Raw genomic sequence first — 24,122 nt, forward strand, 5'->3', positions numbered from 1 at the left:
TTTAATGAACACAATCCTTGAACAAACCACAAGGGCATTCACGAATTATATAAAATATTCTTGAGGTTTCTTTGCTAGCTTTTACATCTCTGTCTGATCTAAGTCTTTATGATGCACTATTAACCAAGTAATATCTACAGTATTTGTCCGTGTATAGTTTGAACCATACATGAATACATATTTTGATAGGTGTGCTACATGGACGGGTTAACAGCTCTCCATATTAAAGAAATTTTGTGGGTGGGATGAAGCATGGGGGCAGACAAGGCACCTCTTTCCTATATACCTGTATATATAAACATTTTACTGAATAACTATTACGATATTATGGACTGGTCTCATTTTGTCATAACCAACTCCATGCAATCTAATATAAACAAACCAATAAATAAATGATTAAATATTATGATCATTATATATAACAGTATTGTGTAGATCATACTTTAATTTTCATGTATATCCTTTTTGTGTATATATATATATATATACAAGGATGTTAAATACCTGTGTATGCTGATATATGAAAGTTGCAATGCATTGTAAATTTGTACAAACAACGGTGTATCTTATATTACTATTTTATTTTGTTATTTTGTTTTGTTATGTTTTTCTAGTTCATTATCTGTTATTTTTGTGTCATTTTATTTGTTATGCTCATTTTTCTTTCTTTCTTTCATTCTTTCTTTCTTTCATACTGTCTTTCTTTCATTCTTCATTTCTTCCATGTTCATATGTAAGAGAATTGTGAATAGCTAATAAATAATCAGACAATGGTTTAATTTGGCAAGTGATATATATATATATATATATATATGGAATTCTGGGGGATTCTGTTGTTGACGTAATTGATAAAAAAATAGTTCCGGTAATATTCTGTTTTTATTTGTTTACCGAAAAAGTGCAGTTTTCACATTCATGGAAGAATGAATGTGGTTTTTTATAGATCTAATGTGCCATTCATACAGTGTGTAAAACGGTTTTGGTGTTTATCATCGCATGAACGTCAAAAATATAACATTCAATTCTTAAATAACCGATTGCATAGCAACCAGTGTAACCATAATTTTGCCTTGTCACAATCGGCTATTCTTGTATGAGGCACTTATATTGTGTGGTGTTGCCTTTAGAGAGGTAGAGAGTAGTCTTTGGATGTGGATGCCATGTATATATTTATGGGCTCAAGTTATGTATCTGTAATTAGTAAAATAATTTTTGTTCTCTTTTTTTTTATCTACTTTTAGGTACCGTATTTATGTCTTGGTTTAATACATCTATAAGAAATACAGTAAATTAGATTAGATTATGTGGATTTGTGTATTACATCGTTTAAGAGTATATCACCATACTAATATTCATTACTAATTCTTAGATGTCCAACAGATGTATAGTGTGGCCCCCAAAAAACAATGACATTGTTAAAAAGTCTTTAATGGTAGTAACATGTATTCTTTTAACTATATTTGGTGACATTAACCCATCAGAATGTTAGTCTAGTAGATGGATCAAATATGTATTTCAAACTATGTACATCACCATATTTAACTTTTTTTCTTATACATTTTCATTTTTGGAATATTATATATCCAAGCAGCTATAAGTTAATAAAAACTAAGATTTGGTAAATATTTATCATTCAGTTCCCAGCTATTAAACTAATAACACTAAATTTTCCAGATTTACTACATTAATATTTATGTTGGTTCTGGTAGAATGTGAGATTCTGAATTATTAATATTTTAGCAGAGATTTAAAAAAAATCCTTGGTTTATATTAATCTCATATCTACATATAATGATAAAAAAGAAAAGAAAATTACGCTTGTTATATCCAATGTAGTAATAGTTAGAAATTAGAATTTGTGTTCTGTTTAACATTCCATGTATGTACATGACAAGTACATGTATTTTATTTAGAGAAACAAATACAGAATTCTTATTGGAGTTTCTGTTTAAAGTTGTCACAGTTATCACATGTTTGACAAAATCCTGATTAAACTTCCTACTGGGGTGTTGTCACTGCAAACATTGTTTTGATATTTTCATGTTCCCCAGTTTGTATCCACATCTAAGTAAGAAACTATCACTGTATGAGTATATCACAGACATGATTGTTTTCCGTTATAAAATGGATTTTTGCTTTTTAAATATTCTGTCACCAATTTTTATGTTCCACTTATAATTTTTACTGAGTGGCCATTTCTCAGTCTGCGTTATCATCGCTATGTTCGAGTAAAATCAGGTTTTTTTTTTCTAGGGTGCACAATCATGTCTGATATAATTTGAAACGTCTATGCATGACTCTGCATATTATATACAAGTACGGACATGTTTAATTGGATATGCACACACATTATATTTACTTATTAGCTAGTCTTGTAGGAAAGTATATGCCAGATATATAAATGCAGTGGAACAAAGAAAGAAAGAAAGAAATGTTTTATTTAACGACGCATTCAACACATTTTAATTATGGTTATATGGCATCAGACATATGGTTAAGGACCACACAGATATTGAGAGGAAACCCGCTGTTGCCACTTCATGGGCTACTCTTTCCGATTAGCAGCAAGGGATCTTTTATATGCACCATCCCACAGACAGTATAACACATACCACAGCCTTTGATATACCAGTCGTGGTGCACTGGCTGTGACCAACCGTGCATCGAGCGAGCGCTGTACTACTGAACTACATCCCGTCCAACAGTGGAAAAATTATGTTCATTTTGTAGTCCTGAAGTTGGATGGGGTTGGAACAGCCCCACTCCCCTAGTTCCTACAGGTCTGATGGTCTTGATATATTTCAGATTTGTCTGTTGGCTACGGAATTGCCATTTGTAACTTTATTATTTTGAAATATTTAATTAACATAAATGCAATACCACATATATCTTTTAACAATAAAATGTCCTGTAAATATAAAAATAGATCAATTTTCAAAATATAAAAGGCACTCTGTAAATCTGTTTGTTAATCCGGATAATTAGCTGGTTGTAATGCAAGTTGGGTTTATCAGATTCACCATAATGTTTGACCCTGCCACACACCAGTACTTTATTACAAACAATGTTCACTTGAGTAACCTGTCTGATTTTCTGTATTGTAATATTGTGTAATATTAATCGCTTTATTTCAACTTTGATCAATTATCAAGGACCTTTAAGACATTGTTTTGTCATGATGATGAAAGGTATTTTGTGTAGATATGTAGAATCAGCAAACAACATGTGCTAGAATATGTACAAATCTATTGTAAACGAATGCTATTGTAAAGATTACTTGTATAATAAACATAGGAAAAATGACTTCAGGTAATATTATTTTTGTTTCGTTTCATCTGGACATTGTAAAAGCTCACTTTTTCTTTCTTTCTTTCTTGTTGAACAATTAACATGATACTCCTTACATACCTTGAATATAGTATGTATTTTACAATTATTTTGATCACAAACATGGGGCCAAATTTACAAAGCAAGTTTACAAATGCTTAAACATTTACGTTTAAGAAAAAAGAGGCTTTGTAGATTCAGCTCTTTTTTTCTTTCTCTTTTTTATATAAAACAGTTATACATCCATTGACATAATATGTGCGAGGTTCTAGCACAGGACTGACTGGAATTGTAGTGCCAGTAGCAGCATTGTTGAGACAACCCCAGGAAGGCGAAATCGCCGAGTGGGCGATCATGTGACGTTACGTCACTATATAGGTCAGCGAGATTGGAATACTGCTGTCGGAGTTTGCCGAAGCTTAGATGAATGTGGATGCTGTCGGGGTTCTTTCTGTAGTCTGTGTATTAGTGATTACTATGTGGCTTTGTTAAAAAATTAAGGAACTCGAAAATGATCGATGTAAAGGTATTTGACCTCAAACATAGGATTGTTGTGGTATTAGAGCGGGAATCTTTGACTACTCTGGTGAGGTGCGATTGCAGAAAAATTACGTAACTTGGTCTCTGACAATAGGAGAAGCCATGTGTTTAGGGAAGTGACGTCACGTATCAACATGCGCGCGCATCTGGTAGGCAGAAGTGGCCTCAGACCACAATTAATTTCGCTATATGTTTCTATATAGCCTTAGTGGCTATAACATTTTTATTAATATCAGCAGGCCCGTGAAGTTTTGTATGTACCTTTGCCTGCATGGGGGACACACACCCTGAAAAGGACAACCCCTGTTGTCCAGCTCTTTCTCCCAGCATATTGGTTTAAACAGACACACCCTCTAAACCAGGCCGGAGTACACCCATTTTACACAAAAAGCACTACTTTTGCATGGGCCGGAATTACCACAAACAAGTCTTCAATGTCAACAAGTTACACATGTTTACAAACTACATGCTATCCCCTGTCACTTCAGTCAAACAGTTGCCACTTCATAGCTGTCTGCCATGAAATAATCACAGTCAAACAGCAGACTACTTGCGCGGTGAAACTTCCGGATTTTGGACAACCAAATGGGAAGATAACTGTAATCTGAGGCCTATCGGTCCATTTTTTCCCCTAAAAACTGGCCCACACTAATGCATTCCAATGATATACATATTAAAGCAATGCTCGGTAAGTATCGGTATGTCACCTTTAAACTGAGAGTATACAGAGGCTGTGTTAAAACACCTACCACAGTGCCTTGCCATGGCCAATTTTAGCAATGGAAACTTGAGGGACACCAACTTCAAAATGTAATAACTTTATCAAATTTTGGAATTTCTTCATACAATGAGCAGCTATTTTTTCTTCTACATATGTTCTATCTGCACAGTGTTGTCTTGGAAAGATTTTGAAATATTTAAAGGAAAAAAATCAATCATTAGATTTTACTTCATTTTTAATTAAATATTAAACTTAAATTTAAATTTTTGAAAAACAAAAAAATCTAAAACTGTAAAATTTTGCATTTTAGATATGATAAGTGGAGGCTTAGTAAAGATATAGTGACTGAATTCATGATCCATTATTAGAAATGTGTCAGAGGGATGGTGAAAGTCACAAAATTGGGGCCATTTGCAACAAATGTTTACACACTAATTTCAGGGAAAATTAGACATGATAGGCCTCATATTCAATTTTGACCTGCTGTATTTACTTAATCTACTTCATTTACTGTATTAGACATGTAGCCACTTTGTAAAAGGCAAAACAGTCCATATAAATGCATATTAATATGAATATGCCCTACAGATATTACTTAGGTATACACCATAATATTTTTTTTGTTGACGACAACTTTGAAAATGAAGATTTTGTCACAAAATGCTGATATAAATCCTACCAAGAGGTACTTGCACCATATTTTTCAGTTTCCAGTGATAACTGTTAACAAGTGTAGTCATGTGCCAGTGTCTGGGATACTCAGTGTAGTATTTCTTGATTGGAAGGATGTTTGTAGTAATGACCACTGAATATGCATTATGGATTATTCTGCCATATGTATTACAAGCCAAATGTTAACCTTTTTGGCACATTTTCTGCAATAAACTTGACAAGTATACCAGCATCTGATTACTGAACACAATAAATACATTCAGACAGCATAGAATATTAGCCTATTAGATTTTCTAAGGATAAAAGACCATTTTTGAAAAATGACTGAAATGTGTAATTTACATAAATGTAGGTGAAATGTATTATTAGAGTACTTAATCTTGTTAAAAACTGTATACTATTTATTTAAAGTGTTTAATTACATTTAGTAGTGATATATTCATTATATTTAGATCTTCTGTCCAATTGCAATAATTGAGAAACTCTTTAAAATTCAATATGTAAAAAAAAAAATCAAAATCTCAATATTGACTAACAAAATCCAACTTTTGCTCTTTTTTTACCAAATTATTAGCTCAAAACTGTTAAAAAATATTGCAACAACCTGTAGTAACATCAGAGGTCATTTTATGCTATTTTGGAGGATATTGAAATTTAAAAGTTGAAACTTTTAATTTTAATTTTTAATAAATTCAAAAAAAAATGTTTTTTAATTTAATAAAATATTTAGAAAATAAATAAATTAGTTTTCATATTCCTTGTGGTATGCACAATCAGTCTGTGTAATTTCACCTCTCTGGTTATAATACTTTCATCAGAATCAAGCATTTAACCGGTGTAATGTGTGAACTATATCAGGCCTCAGACCACAATTAATTTCGCTATATGTTTCTATATAGCCTTAGTGGCTATAACATTTTTATTAATATCAGCAGGCCCGTGAAGTTTTGTATGTACCTTTGCCTGCATGGGGGACACACACCCTGAAAAGGACAACCCCTGTTGTCCAGCTCTTTCTCCCAGCATATTGGTTAAAACAGACACGCCCTCTAAACCAGGCCGGAGTACACCCATTTTACACAAAAAGCACTACTTTTGCATGGGCCGGAATTACCACAAACAAGTCTTCAATGTCAACAAGTTACACATGTTTACAAACTACATGCTATCCCCTGTCACTTCAGTCAAACAGTTGCCACTTCATAGCTGTCTGCCATGAAATAATCACAGTCAAACAGCAGACTACTTGCGCGGTGAAACTTCCGGATTTTGGACAACCAAATGGGAAGATAACTGTAATCTGAGGCCAAGTCTATCATAATGGCCATTAGTAACAAAGCGAACAAGCGTAGCGTGAATAGCAAAGAATGGCCAACACGTGCTTAAATTACCGCTTGTAGCACGGGAACGCTATTCTACATAGCTCCTGTATGGAGGAGATACATGTACTCTTTCCACCCATAAAATTTGACGATTGACCGAGTTCAAAACTATAGCAAACTTCCTTTTTTTTCTTTTTCTTTTCACCTGAATAAATATTTTTAGTCCATGTATTTTTAAAGCGTCTGGTCCATATTTCAAGTAAAGCATTACAAACGAGCGCGCGCACACACAAATAAAAATAATAAAATAAAACGAGTAGGCCTATATTTTTTATTTAAAACTGTTTAAAAGAAATAATTGGCCTACACTTTGTTAAAGGAAATTATTTCTTTAAACAATTTTAAATAACCCATATATATATATATATATATATGTATATATATATATGTATATATACATATATATATATATATATATATATATATATATGTACATATAGATACACATACACACACATATATATATATATATATATGAAACATTTGTTACAAATGAACAACCAGTAGACAATATATAGACAGTAGTTATATATATATATAACACATCAGACTTGTCTACTGGTTCATTTGTAAGGCTTTTCATCAACATAAATTTAAGCAAGTATCTTATTAGAAAAATTACAAAAACTTTAATAAAACTATTAATTTTATCAAGTCCTTTTTATTCCTTAAACTTGCTGATATCGGATACATATTAACACATTGTATTAAAATGGAGGAACCTAAATTTAGTTTCCATACATGTTCCATGACCACACATACATTGCTCCCTCTAGCTACAGCGTCCCTTTTTTAAATATTAGTACAGAACTTAGCCTTTTAAACGGGATACATCTCAAATTTACTTGGTCCCTCACCTTTGTGGTTCCATCTTCAGAACATTTTGTAGCATTATTTTTATATATATATATATCTACATAAAAATTGCCATTAATATTTTAATTGCCTAATCCCATGCAGGCCAGGACATAGTTTTAATACGCAGTCGATCTAGGATTGATTCCTGTTGGTGGTCCTATAGGGCTGTTTTCTCATTCCAGCCAGTGCTCTACAACTGGTGTAACAAAGGCTACACTATTTATTATCCTGTCTGTGGGCTGATGCATATAAAAGGTCCCTTATTGTTAATCGGAAAGAGTAATCCATTGTGTGACAGCAGCAGGTTTCCTCCCTAATATTATCTGTGTGATCCCTAAACATGTCCGACTCTATATATCCGTAATTAAAATGACTTGAGTGCATTGTTAAATAAAAGATTCCTTCCTTTCAAATCTAAAACAGTGTCAGTTACCTTTGACAATAGGCACAGTTTCAAAGGCTATCACTTTCAACCTGATTAATAAACCAGTTAAAACAACAAATTACTGTAAATGGTAACAATACAATGTTTTAATGTAAGACACATTAACACAATGCAAATATCATTTGATCATTGGTTTATAATGATAATAGAAAAAGAAAATAATAAATATGTGTTGTCTATTGTTTCTCGATATAATTTTATTGATTTTGTAAAGTCTGTTTTTATTAGAAAATAGAGATCCTGGTAAAAAAAAGATTAAATCCAAGTGTTATCAAAGTCATCATCACATACTGAATAGCCTCAATAATATTGCATATGGTAGTTTGGAAAGTCAGTGAAAAAGGTTCTGGTATCCTTCTTATGCACAGAAACATGAGATACTGTAGAAAAGAATCGCTGAATCTAATACCAGTGTTCTCCTTAGCATCCCTTAATTCACCCTAAAACTTGAAACGCCCTTAATTCATCGTGAAAGGCCCATTTTTCATCCAAGAGTTGCCAGTTCTCTTTTTGTCCATAAACAGGGATCACTGATACCTAGAACAAAATAAGAAAATTGGTAAATTTCTATGATATATAAGTATGAAAGTTTTTATATTGTGTATATTGATTTATTTATTGAAATATATTTGAATACACATAAATGTATTTGTGAAGACATATTGACATCTGTCACTGATGACAATAATACTTATAAATACAATCAGCTCCCCCCTTTTCTTTCTTTATTTGCTGCAAACAAATTCAGATAACTTTATAATAAATGCATGTAACATAATTTATGTTTTTAATAAAATATGGTGGCTATCACCAACTTGTGGATCAATATCCAGTTTTTATTATTAGTATTTATTTATTTTTTAATCCCAAACAAATGATTTAATACATCTGATATCCCACCCTGAAATGTTTATATACCTTTTTATTTTATTATTATTAAAAATCAACTTACACATTACAAATACACCTGTGGATCACTTCTTCAATAAAAAAAAAGTAAAACATTATAATTAACCATATAATATATTAATAAATGGAAATATTTCAGAACCATTTTCATATGAAACAATATATATATGCTTGATTGCACACACACACGCACAGCTCCCGCTTTATTTAATTAAAAATAGTAAATACTCCAGCCACCTACATATTTTATGGCATAATACAATATAAAATATATTCAGATTTTTGTTTTACCACTATAATGGATCTGTCAATACAAACAAAAAGTTACATAAAACGTTGTTTGTCGATTGACTGGGTAGGCCTACTGTTCACAGAGTATCTATCTTTGTTTCCATGTCCCCAGTCAGTTTGGTGGGGGCTTTTATTATTATTATTTTTTATTTTATTATCTTTTTCATTTTCATTTCAATAAATACTGACGTGTATTAGTATTACGAATGAATAACATACAACAAACCTTGTATAAAATGACGATCTCCGTTGTGGGATGGGCAAAGTTGATTGTTGTCAGCTTTAACTGTTCAACGTTTCGCTTCCACTGTATTTGATGAAACTAATTTCATAATCCTTATTACAGTGACTTGTGCATCTAACAACAACGTATGAAATTACCATGACAAAATACCATTCATCAAAACTAGTCTACACTGATTTAATTGACGGAAAAACATTCGATTGTTCATTACTACTAATGCCAGTATTGTCAACTGGTTTCTTGCCTACCAGCGCTGACGCGGTACCACGTGATCAAAACATGTGACGTCACCGTGGCTTCTCCTATAATACGGCTAATAACCATCCAAATATCCTTCTAGCTCTCTAACAGTCAGAGTACTCGGACTATATAGTTGTAATCCATATAAAACTGCGTAGTGATTCGTATGCAACCTATATAACTGTTTGACAGTAATGCTAATATAAATAAAAGTTATATAGATTCCGGTGTTTTTTCCATTCAAGCAAAAATCATCCTGCGCCTCTGCAAAAATGGGAGCCCGTACGCCTATGGAAATAGACAAAACGCTTTTCTGGGAAGAAAGGAAAACAATTCAAAAGATGTACAAGATAAATTCGAAGCCTGTATTGGACCAAGGAAAAACAAGCGTCTTGCTGGGTACAAATTAAAGCTAAGGAGACAGTCTGACAATTTTGTGAAAGACTTGAGATTAATACTGATGGATTGTGAATATGATCAGCCAGATGATATCTTGATTGATTATATCATTGATGGTGTATACGAAACAAAGATACACAGAGGAGAAAATCTGACACTTCCAAAAGTCAATCTAATTAAAATTAGCTCCACATGTGGATCTAACACCAGCCAGTTGGAGCTCATGTCCACCAATCAAAACCTTACTTGGAGAATCCTGCCAGTGATTTAAAAATAATTTGAAAACATTCCGAGGGTATACGATATGTTTCATGTGAATTACGAATGCCTTATTTAAACCAGTAGAACTAATTTTAATCGGATTGCTAACAACACTGCGTAGTCCCCAATGTCCAGGTAACATTTCGTCTGTAAATAATAATTTAAATATTGACCAATCACACTTCGCCTTTTATAACGTTATTTGGGAGCATACAAATTCTAAAAATATCGAGCGAGTCTATTTTAGTGGCCGCAGTACTGCGAACCCATACCAATACGTACGGGGTGGGTTATCAGTCTTCAATTTTACATTAAAAATTATTTATTTATTAATAAAAAACAACAACTAAATCAGTCTTCAGTTTTACATTACAAATTATTTATTTTATAAAATAAAACATGTTTTAAGGCATTCGTAATTCACACGAAACATGTCGTATACCCTCAGGATAATTCGGAATGTTTTCAAATTATTTTTAAATCACTGGCAGGATTCTGCAAGTAAGGTTTTTATTGGTGGACATGAGCTCCAACTGGCTGGTGTTAGATCCACGTGTAATAGTGGAGCTAATTTTAATTAGATTGTTCCAAAAGCCATCTAGACCTGACAGCATCAGAATCTGTCCGAAAACAAAAGTGAAACACAATCACGCAATAATGGGATTTGTATGCGCTGTGGAAAAGACCCCCAAACACTACAAAACTAGTGGTAAATGTCCTGCCATGGGAACAACATGTTCCTACTGTTCTAAGCCAAGTCACTGGATGACAGTGTCCAAAACGCAAGAGAGACAATATACAAGACGGGAGAACATTCTGTTCAGTATTGCGTCGCGATTCGCTACGCATGTTTCAGAGATCGATACCCAATTTTAAAACATCAAACAGTAGGCTAGTTGCTAATCAAGTTTTTATTGACTAGAAATATCGCTTATCGAGATTTTGAAAACAAAATGTTCCTTATATGCATAAACGTAATACAGACGTTACATGAAAACCGTGCCGTGCTAATTTAGAAGTTTAGTAATTAGATCTTGAGTCGGACATGCTCATGAGTCCACTGGTGTAGCCAGTATTTTATAGTTGTTGGTGGTGGGGGAGAGCGGCAACCCAGACTATGTATACAGGTATGTATGATTTTTAAAATTTAATAGTTTTTTTGTTTTTGATTTGGGGGGGTGGGGGGGGGGGGGGTGAGTCGGACAAATTTGAAACTATTTCTCGGGATTTTCACCACAACTGAGATTAAATAATAAATTAGTATTATTAATTTTCCCCGTTTCTAAACATGATTGTTTGCAGTTTAAATTAAATTATCTAGCCCTCAAAAGCCGTAATAAGGAACACGTCTGTCGTGTATACAGACACTTGTTGCCCCCAAAAGCCATGATAAGGAACACGTCTGTCGTGTATATTCCCAGTCGAGGCATGGGATTTTTAATCCAGATACCGACTCCAAACCCTGAGTGAGTGCTCCGCAAGGCTCAGTGGGTAGGTGTAAACCACTTGCACCGACCAGTGATCCATAACTGGTTCAACAAAGGCCATGGTTTGTGCTATCCTGCCTGTGGGAAGCGCAAATAAAAGATCCCTTGCTGCCAATCGGAAGAGTAGCCCATGTAGTGGCGACAGCTGGTTTCCTCTCAAAATCTGTGTTGTCCTTGACCATATGTCTGACGCCATATAACCGTAAATAAAATGTGTTGAGTGCGTCGTTAAATAAAACACTTCTTTCTTTTTTTACGTCTGTCGTGTATACAGACACATGTTCAGTTATACACATACCCTGATAAATGTGTGAGCTACAAATCATTCATTCATTTATAAGGACGTATTTTAGCGATTTGAATTAAGACATGTTTTATAGTACGTGATGCATGGCCAAAAAGTGCGATAATATTGACGGGAATTGTGCCGCTGTAATTTTGACGGCGTCTATAAATGAAAGATAGTTTAGATTTTCAGCTGTTTTTGGATAAAAATCCGATTCCAGTTGTGAAGGCGACCAAATTCATGTGGGTTATTTTTGATGGGAGGCTATCGTTTGTTCCTCATTTAAAATATTTTGAAAAATCCCTCAATATTTTAAAAGGACATTCCTGAGTTTGCTGCAATCTTTAAGATGTTATCGACTAACAGAGATGTTTTAACGATTGTAATTACATATCAAATATATATTTCTGCATAAAATATTAGTGGCTGTATATTAAACGTGTTTCTGATCGTTCTAATATTTGTACTAAGTTAAATTTAATTTTATTTCTTAAAATAATTTTTTTGTACGTACGAAATTATTTGAAGACAAAATTCAGTTTGGGTTTCTTACAAATATTAAGACGACCAGAAACACATGGAATATATAGATCTGATATTCTAAACAAGAAAATATATTTAATATGTAACTTTAATCGTATAAATATTTTATTAGTCGGCAACATCTTACAATGCAGCAAACTCAGGAATGTCCCTTTAAGTTATTGGCAAGACTGAATGGTGAGCAGATCAGAAGGTTGTCGATCTTTATGCACTTGATTATGGGTGCATTGTGTATAAAGTATGGGTCAGCACGCTAGATCCTATACATAACCAGGTGCTTTGGTGTTGGTGCTTTCAGAACATCTCCTGTCACTATGGAGAGCTTGAACTTGATGCACACGGACCTGGTTTGGTGTACCAAACCGCCCACAATTGTATTCAATCTTGTATATCTGAAGAAAGATCGCACAGAGGCCGTTATTTGTAAACATGTCATGGGAATCCAAGACAGTGCTGTGAATACATTCCTATACAGACAGATCATGGGATGGGAAATATGTGCCTTTTGCTACAGTTTTTTTCATCAGACACAATAATTTCCATGAGATTACCCGATTAATGATCGATATTTACTGTTGAAATTTGGTCATTAATTAAAGCCCTGAAACAGATTACAGATTTATGTGCATTCAAATGTATTATTACAGTTCATGAAATTGGAGTATCCCTTGCTTGGGATGGTGATAAGAAAAAAAGGTATCTTTTTTTTCTTTTTTTGCCATTGGCAACAAAGATTTTATATTTTGGGGGGTTATCTAGCTATGTTGGCATTAAAGACAGATTTGGTTGTCAAGTCTGTTTTGAATTTACCCCGTGTCAGTGTTGGTGTCCCCTACAGTGATTTTACATATAATATTAACCAATATATTGTTTTCGATTTGGCAAGGTGATTGGGACGGTGCGATCGGGGACAAGTTTCATTCTGTCAAGTCAGTCCTGGGAGAATGGCAGTCTTCCTACTGGCGGTGCTGGAAGGATGAACTAGTTTTGTGCTGTTCTCGTGTCGGTCACAAACCTTGGACACATTCATTTATTTTAAAGGACCCTCCTCCTCAATGTGAACATTGTCTATATACTGACTGTGCACCACATTTTGGTGGAGTGTAATTATCTGAAGCCGACGAGAAATGATATATTTTGCAAAAGAAATATTTTGAAATCTTTTAAATTCCACCCAGAATTATTATTCATTTTAAAGGGACATTCCTGAGTTTGCTGCATTGTAAGATATTTCCGACTAATAGAATATTTCTACGATTAAACTTACATAGTAAATATATTTTTTCGTTTAGAATATCAATGTCTGTATGTTTAATGTGTTTCTGGTCGTCTTAATATTTGTAAAAAGCTCAAACTGGATTTTGTCTTAAATAATTTCGTACGTACGAAAAAATTATATTTTAGGAAATAAAATGAAATTTAACCTAATAAAAATATTAGAACGATCAGAAACACGTTTAATATACAGCCACTAATATTTTATGCAGAAAAATATATTTGATATGTAATTACAATCGTTAAAAAGTCTTTGTTAGTCGAGAACATCTTAAAAATTGCAGCAAACTCAGGAATGACCCTTTAATCTGTTTGGCATGGGTAATTATACTGGTGCAGGAGCGTGTGCAGAGATAGGGTTTTGGGGGTCGAAATCCATCCCTATCCAAGCACATTTTCTTTTTTTTCTATATATTTTCTGGTCGAGTATGGCTCTACCCACCTGTAAACCTCTGTCTCCCTATCCCGCTTTTTTGCTAAACTTCCTGCTGTATGGTGCAAGTAAACACATACAGGTAAATATAATATACATATAACACATGATTTCATCATATTAAAAATATTTATTAATAAATATCAACATATGTACACAATTCCAGAGATTCAAATAATAAATAATACTGATCAAATATACCAAGATACTGTGAAATAATCATTAATATATTATACATATATACAGCAAACAGCACCAGCATTGTTTTCACATAACTATGACAAATTGTTTTGTATTTGCATGCATGTACTGTGTACAGTGTACAGCCGAACCACCTACAGTAGTATTTTGTATCTCAAAACACATCGATAAAAGCAACTAAACTAACCATTCTGTATACAATGCAGATATGTTGTTTTAACTTGTGATTTTAGCCAACATTCTATTATCACTTTTACCATTTATTTTATATACCCGTCCTATAACGTCTGGCTTCTGGGTGGCGCACCAGGAACAATGTCTGGTATCATACAATATGAGAAGGTTATTTGAGAGGCTTTTATAAACAGGTGTTTGCAGTATTTGAAATCTGACTGTGTTTGCAATAAAAAAATCTGTTTCCTGTTTCTGTAAAACTAATGAAGATAAACAGATAAAAGGGTCATTCACAAACATGATATAGCATACATAAATATGACTAATTATAAACAAACCACCATACATACTAGAAACAGCACCTTTTCTCTCTCTCTCTCTCTCTCTCTCTCTCTCTCTCTCTCTCTCTCTCTCTCTCTCTCTCTCTCTCTCTCTCTCTCTCTCTCTCTCTCTCTCCGTTTGTGTGTGTGTTTTTCAGTATATGTATACATGTATATATACACGTATAATTGCAAACTTTCCGAATTTATACGATTTACTGTATTCTGATTGGCTGACGTCACTAAAAAACCAAGCGTTATCCTTCCATAAACCTCATAAAAATATGTCATCACGGAAGACCAAGATCGAAATAACCGCACAACACCAACAGTCACTACACGTACACAAAAGTTAATATCAAGGTCACTTTGCGATAGAAAAACACAAGACAAATCTGCACATGAAATTGTTTCATTTTTTAAAAAGAAGTTATAATAAAGATATATACTGTTTTTGTTGATTTAATACTTATTTTTATTTTTAGCGGACAATTTCCAATAGTATGTATACATGTATTCCTACGCTTATTTACAGAACATGGTTGACAGTAAGAACGAAAGAAATTATTTTTGAGTGTTTTAAGGTACACTTCTTGTACTGTTTGTAATTATAAGAATTGTTTCAATTTTTTCTTAGGAATTTATCGATGTATAAAAGTCACAAATGTAGTATAAAATCGCTTCGCTAAGCTACGCGATTTTATACCATTTGTGACTTCTATACATCGATAAATTCCTAAAAAATTAGAAACAATTCTTATGTGTTTGTCTCTGTGTGTTTTTTCAGTATAATTTTATGTGTACATGTATATATACAAATGTGTGTTTGTGTTTGTTTTTTCAGTATATGTGTACATTAATAGTATTGTTTGTACATTTAATTTACTTTGCAAAACGACATGCAGGTTAATTAAACCAGCATCCAATACATTTACATGCTTTATCGTGACGTCAGAATACAATGACGTCCAACACGGATGGTAGCTTTAATACTTCTACAAAATTTAATCTGCAATATGTTTTTTCTTTCGCAGTGAATGTATGCTCACAACAGTTACTGCTTGTTTCAACCTGGATACTTTAAAATGTGTTATAAAAGAAAACTAATTTTTTAGAAATAGGAATGTGAACCTTTACATACATACCTAGGTAAACAGCCTTGCAATGCACTAAGAGCTGTTAAAGCCGGGGGACGGAGGGTAATTGTCCGACATCTGCATACGGAATTCCACCTCAGTATTAAAATACTAGTATATAGAAGTCGGTCTCAAATGTTCTAATATCGCTGTACTGAAGTACCCAAGCATTCCGCAGTGAAATTTGCATTGGAAAATGACCCGATTTGTTGACCCAAAAATCCTATTTCGCTCAATGGGACGGGATGTTATCAATTCGCTCCTGAGCTCTTTTCATTTAATCATTGCTAGAAGAATTCTATTAAGAATATAATACATGTACAATACAGTGCACTCGTGTACACCCAATGAACAATTTACATCTGATTATTTCGCCTACTGCGTTATAGTTCAATATTTAATAACAACAAAAAGCAGGAGCTACAAGTTTTAAAATGACAACATGATAATACAATAATACTGCTATGTAATGGTCTAAATTTTTCTTAACTAAATAAGACGCGTCTAATAATACTATTAGTTATTACTGACTGAATGGGCAAGTCCGTGCTACAATATGTAATATGATTTGGCACACTGACGAAATCTTTTGCCATCCTTTTTTCCCCGTATACAATAAGAAAGTAACATCTAACTGTAAACGGTAATGAAACCATATATTATTTACACACATTAATTAGGTTTATTAACTATGCAGTAGTCAGCAGTAATCAGACATTGGGATATGCCTCTAGTAGTAGTCGAAAGACTGTCCGTAATAAATAATTCTTCTATATACATATGTTCATGATCATTGCAGGCCCGTAGGAACCTGTGGTGGGGGGGAGGGGGCGGGGGGCACGTGCCCCCCACTTGTGAGCCTTTTTTTTTTTTTTACACATTAATGTTTGCAATTGTAACAAAAATCTGATATAGTTTGTACCCGATCCGTCAGTGCCCCCCCCCCCCCCCCCCCACACTCCCAAAGTCGTTCCTACGGGCCTGCATTGACGATAAAGAAAATACTACAAAGTCCGAAGAACACCACACATCATCTATATTGACTTCCCAGTGAAATTCGTTACTGCAAAGCTTTAATATAAAGTCGATATTTCTCTGTTTGGTACCCAGTGTTTCTCAACCTGATATACCATGTTACCTGCTCTTTAACAGAAAGAAGACAGAAAAATAGCCAAAACGGGGTCCGTTTGCATTTACTAACGTACCCAACCCCACCAGCTTACTTCCCGGTGACGCGTCTAATAATACATTATTGGGCAAGTCGATGCTAGAAAATGTAATAACATGATTTGGCACATTGAAGAAATCTTTTTCCATCCTTTTTTCAGTATACAATACATGTACATCCAACTGTAACATGCAATGGAACCTTGTATTATTTATAGTAAATATCACTGCAGTAAACAGACATTTGGATATGCCTCTAGTAGTCAAGATACTGTTAAAATGTATGCTTCTCAGATATTCCGACAAAGAGTTAAAAACAAAGCTGTTGGTTTAACAGAAAACTCATATAAACGTCAAAATGACATTAAATAGCACTGATAAATAACTGGGCAAAGCCAATAGTTGTCTGTCGTTGAAGGATCGAGACAGAAAGAGCTACTTATAAAATTTTAAAACACATATTTTGCATTGTGCATGTTTTCCCATCTTTCTAAGCAGAATGGATGTTTGAAACCGTGGTAAAGAAAACAGTGGCTTTGTTTTGAGTGTCAACTAAAATTACTCTCCTCTTTTTGTTTTTGTTAATTGAAAAATAGTGTTGAAAGGGTCCCCATGAACCGGATGAGTATCTAGTTCCTTCACCTATCACCCATTTTTGGCATTAACCCTAAAACAGTCCTATGGTATCAGTAATGTATTACTAAGTCTGTACCCTAGATGTTGGAAAATGAAGTTTCACGTCTTCTAATGTTAAGAAGTATAAACTGGAGAGTTTTATGCAACTGACAAAGGATTTTTAATGACGACCTTCACTTCGTTTTGTCTTCCAACCTGATATCCTTCCTGATATAAATTCATGCTCCCCATCCCCCTCCCCCAAAAAACAAAACGCCGAAAGAAACTTATTTCACAGTCATCACCCTCTCGTCTTCATGGTAAACCCATTGTCCATTGTGATTAATTGATTACACGCTATTCAGTGGCGGATCTAAAAAAAAATCCATTTAGGGGGCCCCCAGTGACATGAGATAGAAATTAATATATAATAAAATTGTAACTATCGCAAAATTTAGGGGCCGGGCCCCTGCTCTTGCTCCCCCCTAGATCCGCCTCTGCTATTAAAGAGTTAAAAACTTTCATCGAAACTGTCCTCGTTACAGAACGTCTCTCCGAGCTCCAACGCCCTCTGTTTGCGCTGCCTGACCTTCTCGGCGTGTAGCTCCTTGGCCTTGATCCTGTCTCGGATCTCGTTCAGCCGATGCTGACGTTTGTCCTCCACCTCGTCCATCTTCCGGAACACCTGCTCCTCCTTCTCCTTCTGGTGCTGGGCGAAACTCTCCAACGACGCCAGCGTGTCGCTCTTGTCCTTCTCTCGGATCTTTTCCAGTTTCTCCTCTTCTTTTCTCTGCAAGTTAAAGAAACGTAAATGTTTTATTTAACGACGCACTCAACACATTTTTTTTATTTACGGTTATGTGGCGTCGGACATCTGGTTAAAAAAGAAAGAAATGTTTTATTTAACGACGCACTCAACACATTTTATTTACGGTTATATGGCGTCAGACATATGGTTAAGGACCACACTGAGTTTGAGAGGAAACCCGCTGTCGCCACTTCATGGGCTACTCTTCCGATTAGCAGCAAGGGATCTTTTATTTGCGCATCCCACAGGCAGGATAGCACAAACCATGGCCTTTGTTGAACCAGTTATGGATCACTGGTCGGTGCAAGTGGTTTACACCTACCCATTGAGCCTTGCGGAGCACTCACTCAGGGTTTGGAGTCGGTATCTGGATTAAAAAATCCCATGCCTCGACTGGGATCCGAACCCAGTACCTACCAGCCTGTTAACCGATGGCCTAACCACAACGCCACCGAGGCCGGTAACACCTGGTTAAAGACCACACAGATATTGAGGGAGGAAACCCACTGTCGCCACTTCATGGGCTATCTTTTCGATTAGCAGCAAGGGATCTTTTATATGCACCATCCCATAGACAGCATACCACGGCCTTTGATGTACCAGTCGTGGGGCACTGGCTGGAGCGAGAAATAGCCCAATGGGCCCACCGACCGGCATCAAGCGAGCGCTTTACCACTGGGCTATGTCCCGCCTCTGCGAATCAAGGGAAAATAATTGTTATTGGGAGGGGGGGGGGGGGGGGGGGGGGGGGCCTAAGGAAAAAGGGGACATGGACCAATTCGTGAAAAGGACAAGCCAGTTATTATTATTATTTGTTTTGTTTGTTTGCCCCTGCGCGTGCTGTAACCTCACCGTGGTGCAGGGGTGTAACATTCTCTTTGAGAATGGCCAATACAGCACAAATTGAAGTTTAGAGTAAAATTCGGTGTCCGTAAAATTCTGTGATATTTGTATTTGTATTTTTGCACAGTTCTTTACACTGTTTTTGTTTAAACCTTGAATTTTTATATTGATGTTGATCATCACTTTATTTATTTGCATTACCATAGTTTGACACCCAATAGCCGATGTATTTTTCGTGCTGGGGTGTCGTTAAACATTCATTCATTCATTGTTTGTTTGTTCATTTTTGCCCGAATTTGAGATATCTCGTACGCTTATGAAAACAAGACTAATTTAAATGTTTGACAGCCTTTAAAAATATGGATTTGGTGATATCAATAGCGGATATAGCCTTAAACGTCCTCTGAAAATTCTGTGGAGTGTCGGTGATATCTTCGCCTCAATTTCTTAACAATTACAACACTTTACAGGGCAAGCGCACATATATTATTTATTAATCTTTATGCGTGTTGGTTCCTGAAGGTATGGTCGACTACTGCTGGTTGCTATTAGCAACCATCTTTGTTTAGATTTAAGCGATGGTGTAAATTATTTCTTTCTATCGGTTCCAGCCGCACCTTGTGTTGTTATTGCAAATGTGCCTACGGCCATGCTGGTTTTCGTGAATAAACTAACAATTCTTATTCTTGTAACCTCTGTTAGATCCAAAAAACGTTTACATATATGTGTATATTAAAAGCCAAAACCCAAAGAAACAAACAAAACAAAATAACACCCCTCAAAAAATAAAAACCACCCTTAAACAAACAACAATAACAACAAACAAACAAATACCCCCAAAACAACAAAAAAACACTCGCACAAAAAACCACACACAAAACCCCCAACAACGACAAAAAACCCATAAGTAATGTAGCAAAATTTGAATTTTCAAAGGACATATTAAAACCGCGATGGAATATATACTTATTATACATATTTTAAAAAACCTAATAATAATAAAAATAAATACTAGTAAATAAAATCTGATACAGAGATATTTGTGAAAATTTGAAGTATTAAAGATCAAATTTATTACCTACCACCCTTAGGTCCCCCCCCCCCCCCCCCCCCCCACCAAGAAAATAATAAAAACAAATAATAAAATAACCTTAACACAAAGGATAGAGTTTTACAAGCACATCTTGTGTAATTTAGTGTAGGGGGTATGTAGTTAAAATAGGTCCCATGGGAATTTCATGTTAAATTTTGGAATCTGTAATTCTTAGTCATTTTGAGGTCACAAAAGGTCACCACTCTAATTGTTTTCAAGCGCAAAGTGTAATAAGGTCTCACTGCGTAAAACTAAACTTAATCTTAACAGAGTTCCTTTTCATAAAATAAAATTTAAAAATCTCCAAATAAACACACCTTTCTCCGTTTCTCGGCCTTTTCTAGTTTCTCCTGGATTTCGTCTTGGGTCAAAACTTTCTTTTTCTTTTTTTCTAGTTTCGCTAGACGTGGAGGGGGTCTGGCAGCGGTGCTTGTCTCGTTGGCAATGATTTCAAAACTGATGCCTCCTGCAGATTCAGCTTTTGGTTTAGAGATTAACCCCTCATCTCTCAAAGATTGCAATATCGTGGATTCTTCTAATCGCTTCTTGTCTTTGGCACTGAGTCGATGAGGGCACGCCGTTCCTGTAATTCCTAGATCTGAAAAAAAAAACAAAAAAACATTGTGATTAATTTTCAAAGGTTTTTTTTTACACACTTATAGCAAACAAATAATCCACAGTTGATGAACATTGAAACATTTATCACCTTATAATAAATAAAATATATCAAACTAAAATGTCTCATTTAAAAATATAAAAGTACTACTCACAAGATACACTTTTTAATTAATTTTAGACACCCCTTCCCACACACCTTTTTCGTTTAATCACAATATGTTAACGTGGCTTTTTTGTGTTGTTGGTTTTCATGTCTTTTTTTCCACTTCATTCATTTACTAGTATATTTATTTTACGGGGTTTTTTCTTTTTCTTTTTCGTTGGGTGGGGGGTGCTTTATGAGTTCCAACTTCTGTTCCTTTAGTCCTTACAATTATAATGTTGCCTCAATTATCAACATCGTTTTACCCACGACTGCACAATGCAATATATTGGATTTAACGTATTACAAGGCAGGGGGGCATTAAAGTGTTATCAACGGCACACAAAAGGTATTAAATGTCATGGTTTATCAGTTATAGATTTTCATTGTATGTCTACTCAGACGTCGAGCGCGTATTGTTAGTGGTTTAATTGCGCATTAAACTTCGGATACCAGTGGCCTGTACCGATTGTAACCGAACACGGATTTGCGCCGTCGTGGCTCCTTGCCATCGCGCGTTGTTCTGACTCGATTGGACATGAATCGGTCATAATTGGTCAGTTATTCCCTGTTTGTTTTCTGTGATGTTCTAACCCCTGCATTTATATACAGCGCTAATGGTTCAGTTCAATTCAATTCAATTCAATTCAATTCTTTATTTGCCTTGAGCTTTATAGCTCATCGGCGCAATATACCTAAGAACGCTGCCCAATTTTAACAGTACGCACCGGCCTCGGTGGCGTCGTGGTTAAGCTATCGGACATAAGGCTGGTAGGTACTGGGTTCGCAGCCCGGTACCGGCTCCCACCCAGAGCGAGTTTGAACGACTCAGTGGGTAGGTATAAGGCCACTACACCCTCTTCTTTCTCACTAACCACTAACAATTAACAACTAAACCACTGTCCTGGACAGACAGCCAAAATACCGTGAGGTGTGTGTGACCAGGACAGCGTGCGTGAACCTTAATTAGATATAAGCACGAAAATAAGTTGAAATGAATGAATAACAGTACGATAAATTTTCTGGGTATGGTCTGACATAATTTGAACTGAGAAAAGGTCATGGTGGCGTTTTGTCAGTCAAAAACGTTTATGCAAAGACACACCATGCTTTTAATTCGACTTTTCCGTTTTCGTTTATTTCCGTGTTTATATATAAAGTTCAAGCATCAGATGCTATCTGAGTTGCCTGATGTGTCGTTAAAACTCAATTGTTGTTAAAGGGATGCGAACCCAGTACCTATCAGCTTTAAAGCTGATGACGTAACCATTAGCATTTCTCGTTTCTCTAGTCAACACCAACGGGTTCACTCACAGACAATTTCCTTCAACTTACCAAGTTCTCTTTCCTGTCAAACTCTTGTACCACCGTTGAAGTGTGTAATTAAATATTTTAATTCAAGCTGACATTCGCCAAATAGCAAAATACTAATTGAAATTAAATTCGTCAATTATATTTAACAATAAATCGTGTTTTAAAAAGGCTAAAGCAATAATAATACTGCGATATTATTAAAGAAAATAGAAAATAAAGAACTATAAATAAATACTGGTTTATAGTAGTATACCGGTATTTCGATTTAAGTTGTGAAATATCTTACTGTCAAAAAATTAAGTTTTAAAATAAATTTATATTTGGCGAATATATTTCATAATAAACTTACAATAATTATTTTATTTCATTTTTAAATTTATTGCATTAATTTTAATTTATTAAAAACAACTAAAAAAAATATCAACACAATTTCCAGCAAACTGCTGACACTATTTCATGACCAGCTACAAAAAGTTTTAACAAATGTAATGCATCTTCTTCAACTTACCTAGTTCTCTCTCCTGTCCAAACTCGTGTACCACCGTGTCGACGACGTCTTTGGAAGAGTCTTCGGTGATTATCGTGGCATAGTGGTCCTCGCCTAGGCCAGAATCGGAACTCTGTTGTGACGACTTCGACGTTGCCGAAAATCCCCTGTCACTGCCTTCAGTTGAAATATTATCGTCCAAACTCTCCGTAGAATCTAACGAATGTTTCTTTCTTGGACTCTTTCTATTTTCGCGTTTTCCTTTCCTCTTGGACTTGTTTCCTTTGGAATCAAGGTTACATTCCAAAGCTACTTTGCTGCTCCCGAATTTCGTTTGTGTCCCGTGGTCCGTCGTTTCAATATCGGAATCGGTATTATCGATACTGATTGCCGCCCCGTCCACTGGCTGGACACGTCCAACTTTAGTGTGCAGGCACCCCATGTTTTTATAAATGTCCGTAGACTTCTGTAGTTTCAGTAGTTACCACTGACAGGTAAAAAGCACCTGATTTAGTCGTAAAGACTAATATACGACATTCTTGAATGGAGCGCCTACCACACTGTGCTTTGATTTAATGTGTCGAACCGGTATCTACGTCCATAATAACAAATAGACTGGCGTTGCTATTGTTATTGTTATTGATACCGATAGCCGACACCCGTTATGACGGAAATGGCCGAATACACCCTTTGTTGAGGTGAGCTCGGCCTTTTCCGTCCGTGGAAAGAATGAATACTGACGATCGATAGTTTAGCTACTGAATATTTACAGAGACCTATTTCTGATCTGGGGGTCTGCACACACACACACACACACACACACACACACACACACACAACACATACACACATACACACACAGACACACACACACAGACACACACACGGACA

At 35.1% G+C, this 24,122-nt stretch overlaps 1 protein-coding gene across 1 annotated transcript; it reads right to left on the reverse strand.

Moving 5' to 3' along the window:
* Positions 1-15,743: 15,743 nt before the first annotated feature.
* On the reverse strand, positions 15,744-23,786 carry LOC121376420 (neurabin-1-like). Its single transcript, XM_041504283.1, has 3 exons — positions 23,253-23,786; positions 20,988-21,268; positions 15,744-18,716 (listed from the first exon to the last, which is right to left on the reverse strand). The coding sequence occupies exons 1-3, from the start codon at positions 23,671-23,673 to the stop codon at positions 18,438-18,440; spliced, it is 981 nt and encodes a 326-aa protein (XP_041360217.1). The 5' UTR covers positions 23,674-23,786; the 3' UTR covers positions 15,744-18,437.
* Between the last annotated feature and the right edge of the window lie 336 nt (positions 23,787-24,122).

Source organism: Gigantopelta aegis, chromosome 6 (genome assembly GCF_016097555.1).
Source record: "Gigantopelta aegis isolate Gae_Host chromosome 6, Gae_host_genome, whole genome shotgun sequence".
NCBI classification, from domain to species: Eukaryota; Metazoa; Mollusca; class Gastropoda; order Neomphalida; family Peltospiridae; genus Gigantopelta; species Gigantopelta aegis.

Excerpts from the sequence above, each read along its gene's own strand:
- LOC121376420 (XM_041504283.1), bottom strand. The coding sequence starts at position 23,673 with ATGGGGTGCCTGCACACTAAAGTTGGACGTGTCCAGCCAGTGGACGGG. Across the intron at positions 21,269-23,252 it reads TGGACAGGAGAGAGAACTAG|ATCTAGGAATTACAGGAACG; the intron begins GTAAGTTGAAGA and ends TTTTTTTTTCAG. Across the intron at positions 18,717-20,987 it reads AGGCCGAGAAACGGAGAAAG|AGAAAAGAAGAGGAGAAACT; the intron begins GTGTGTTTATTT and ends TTTAACTTGCAG.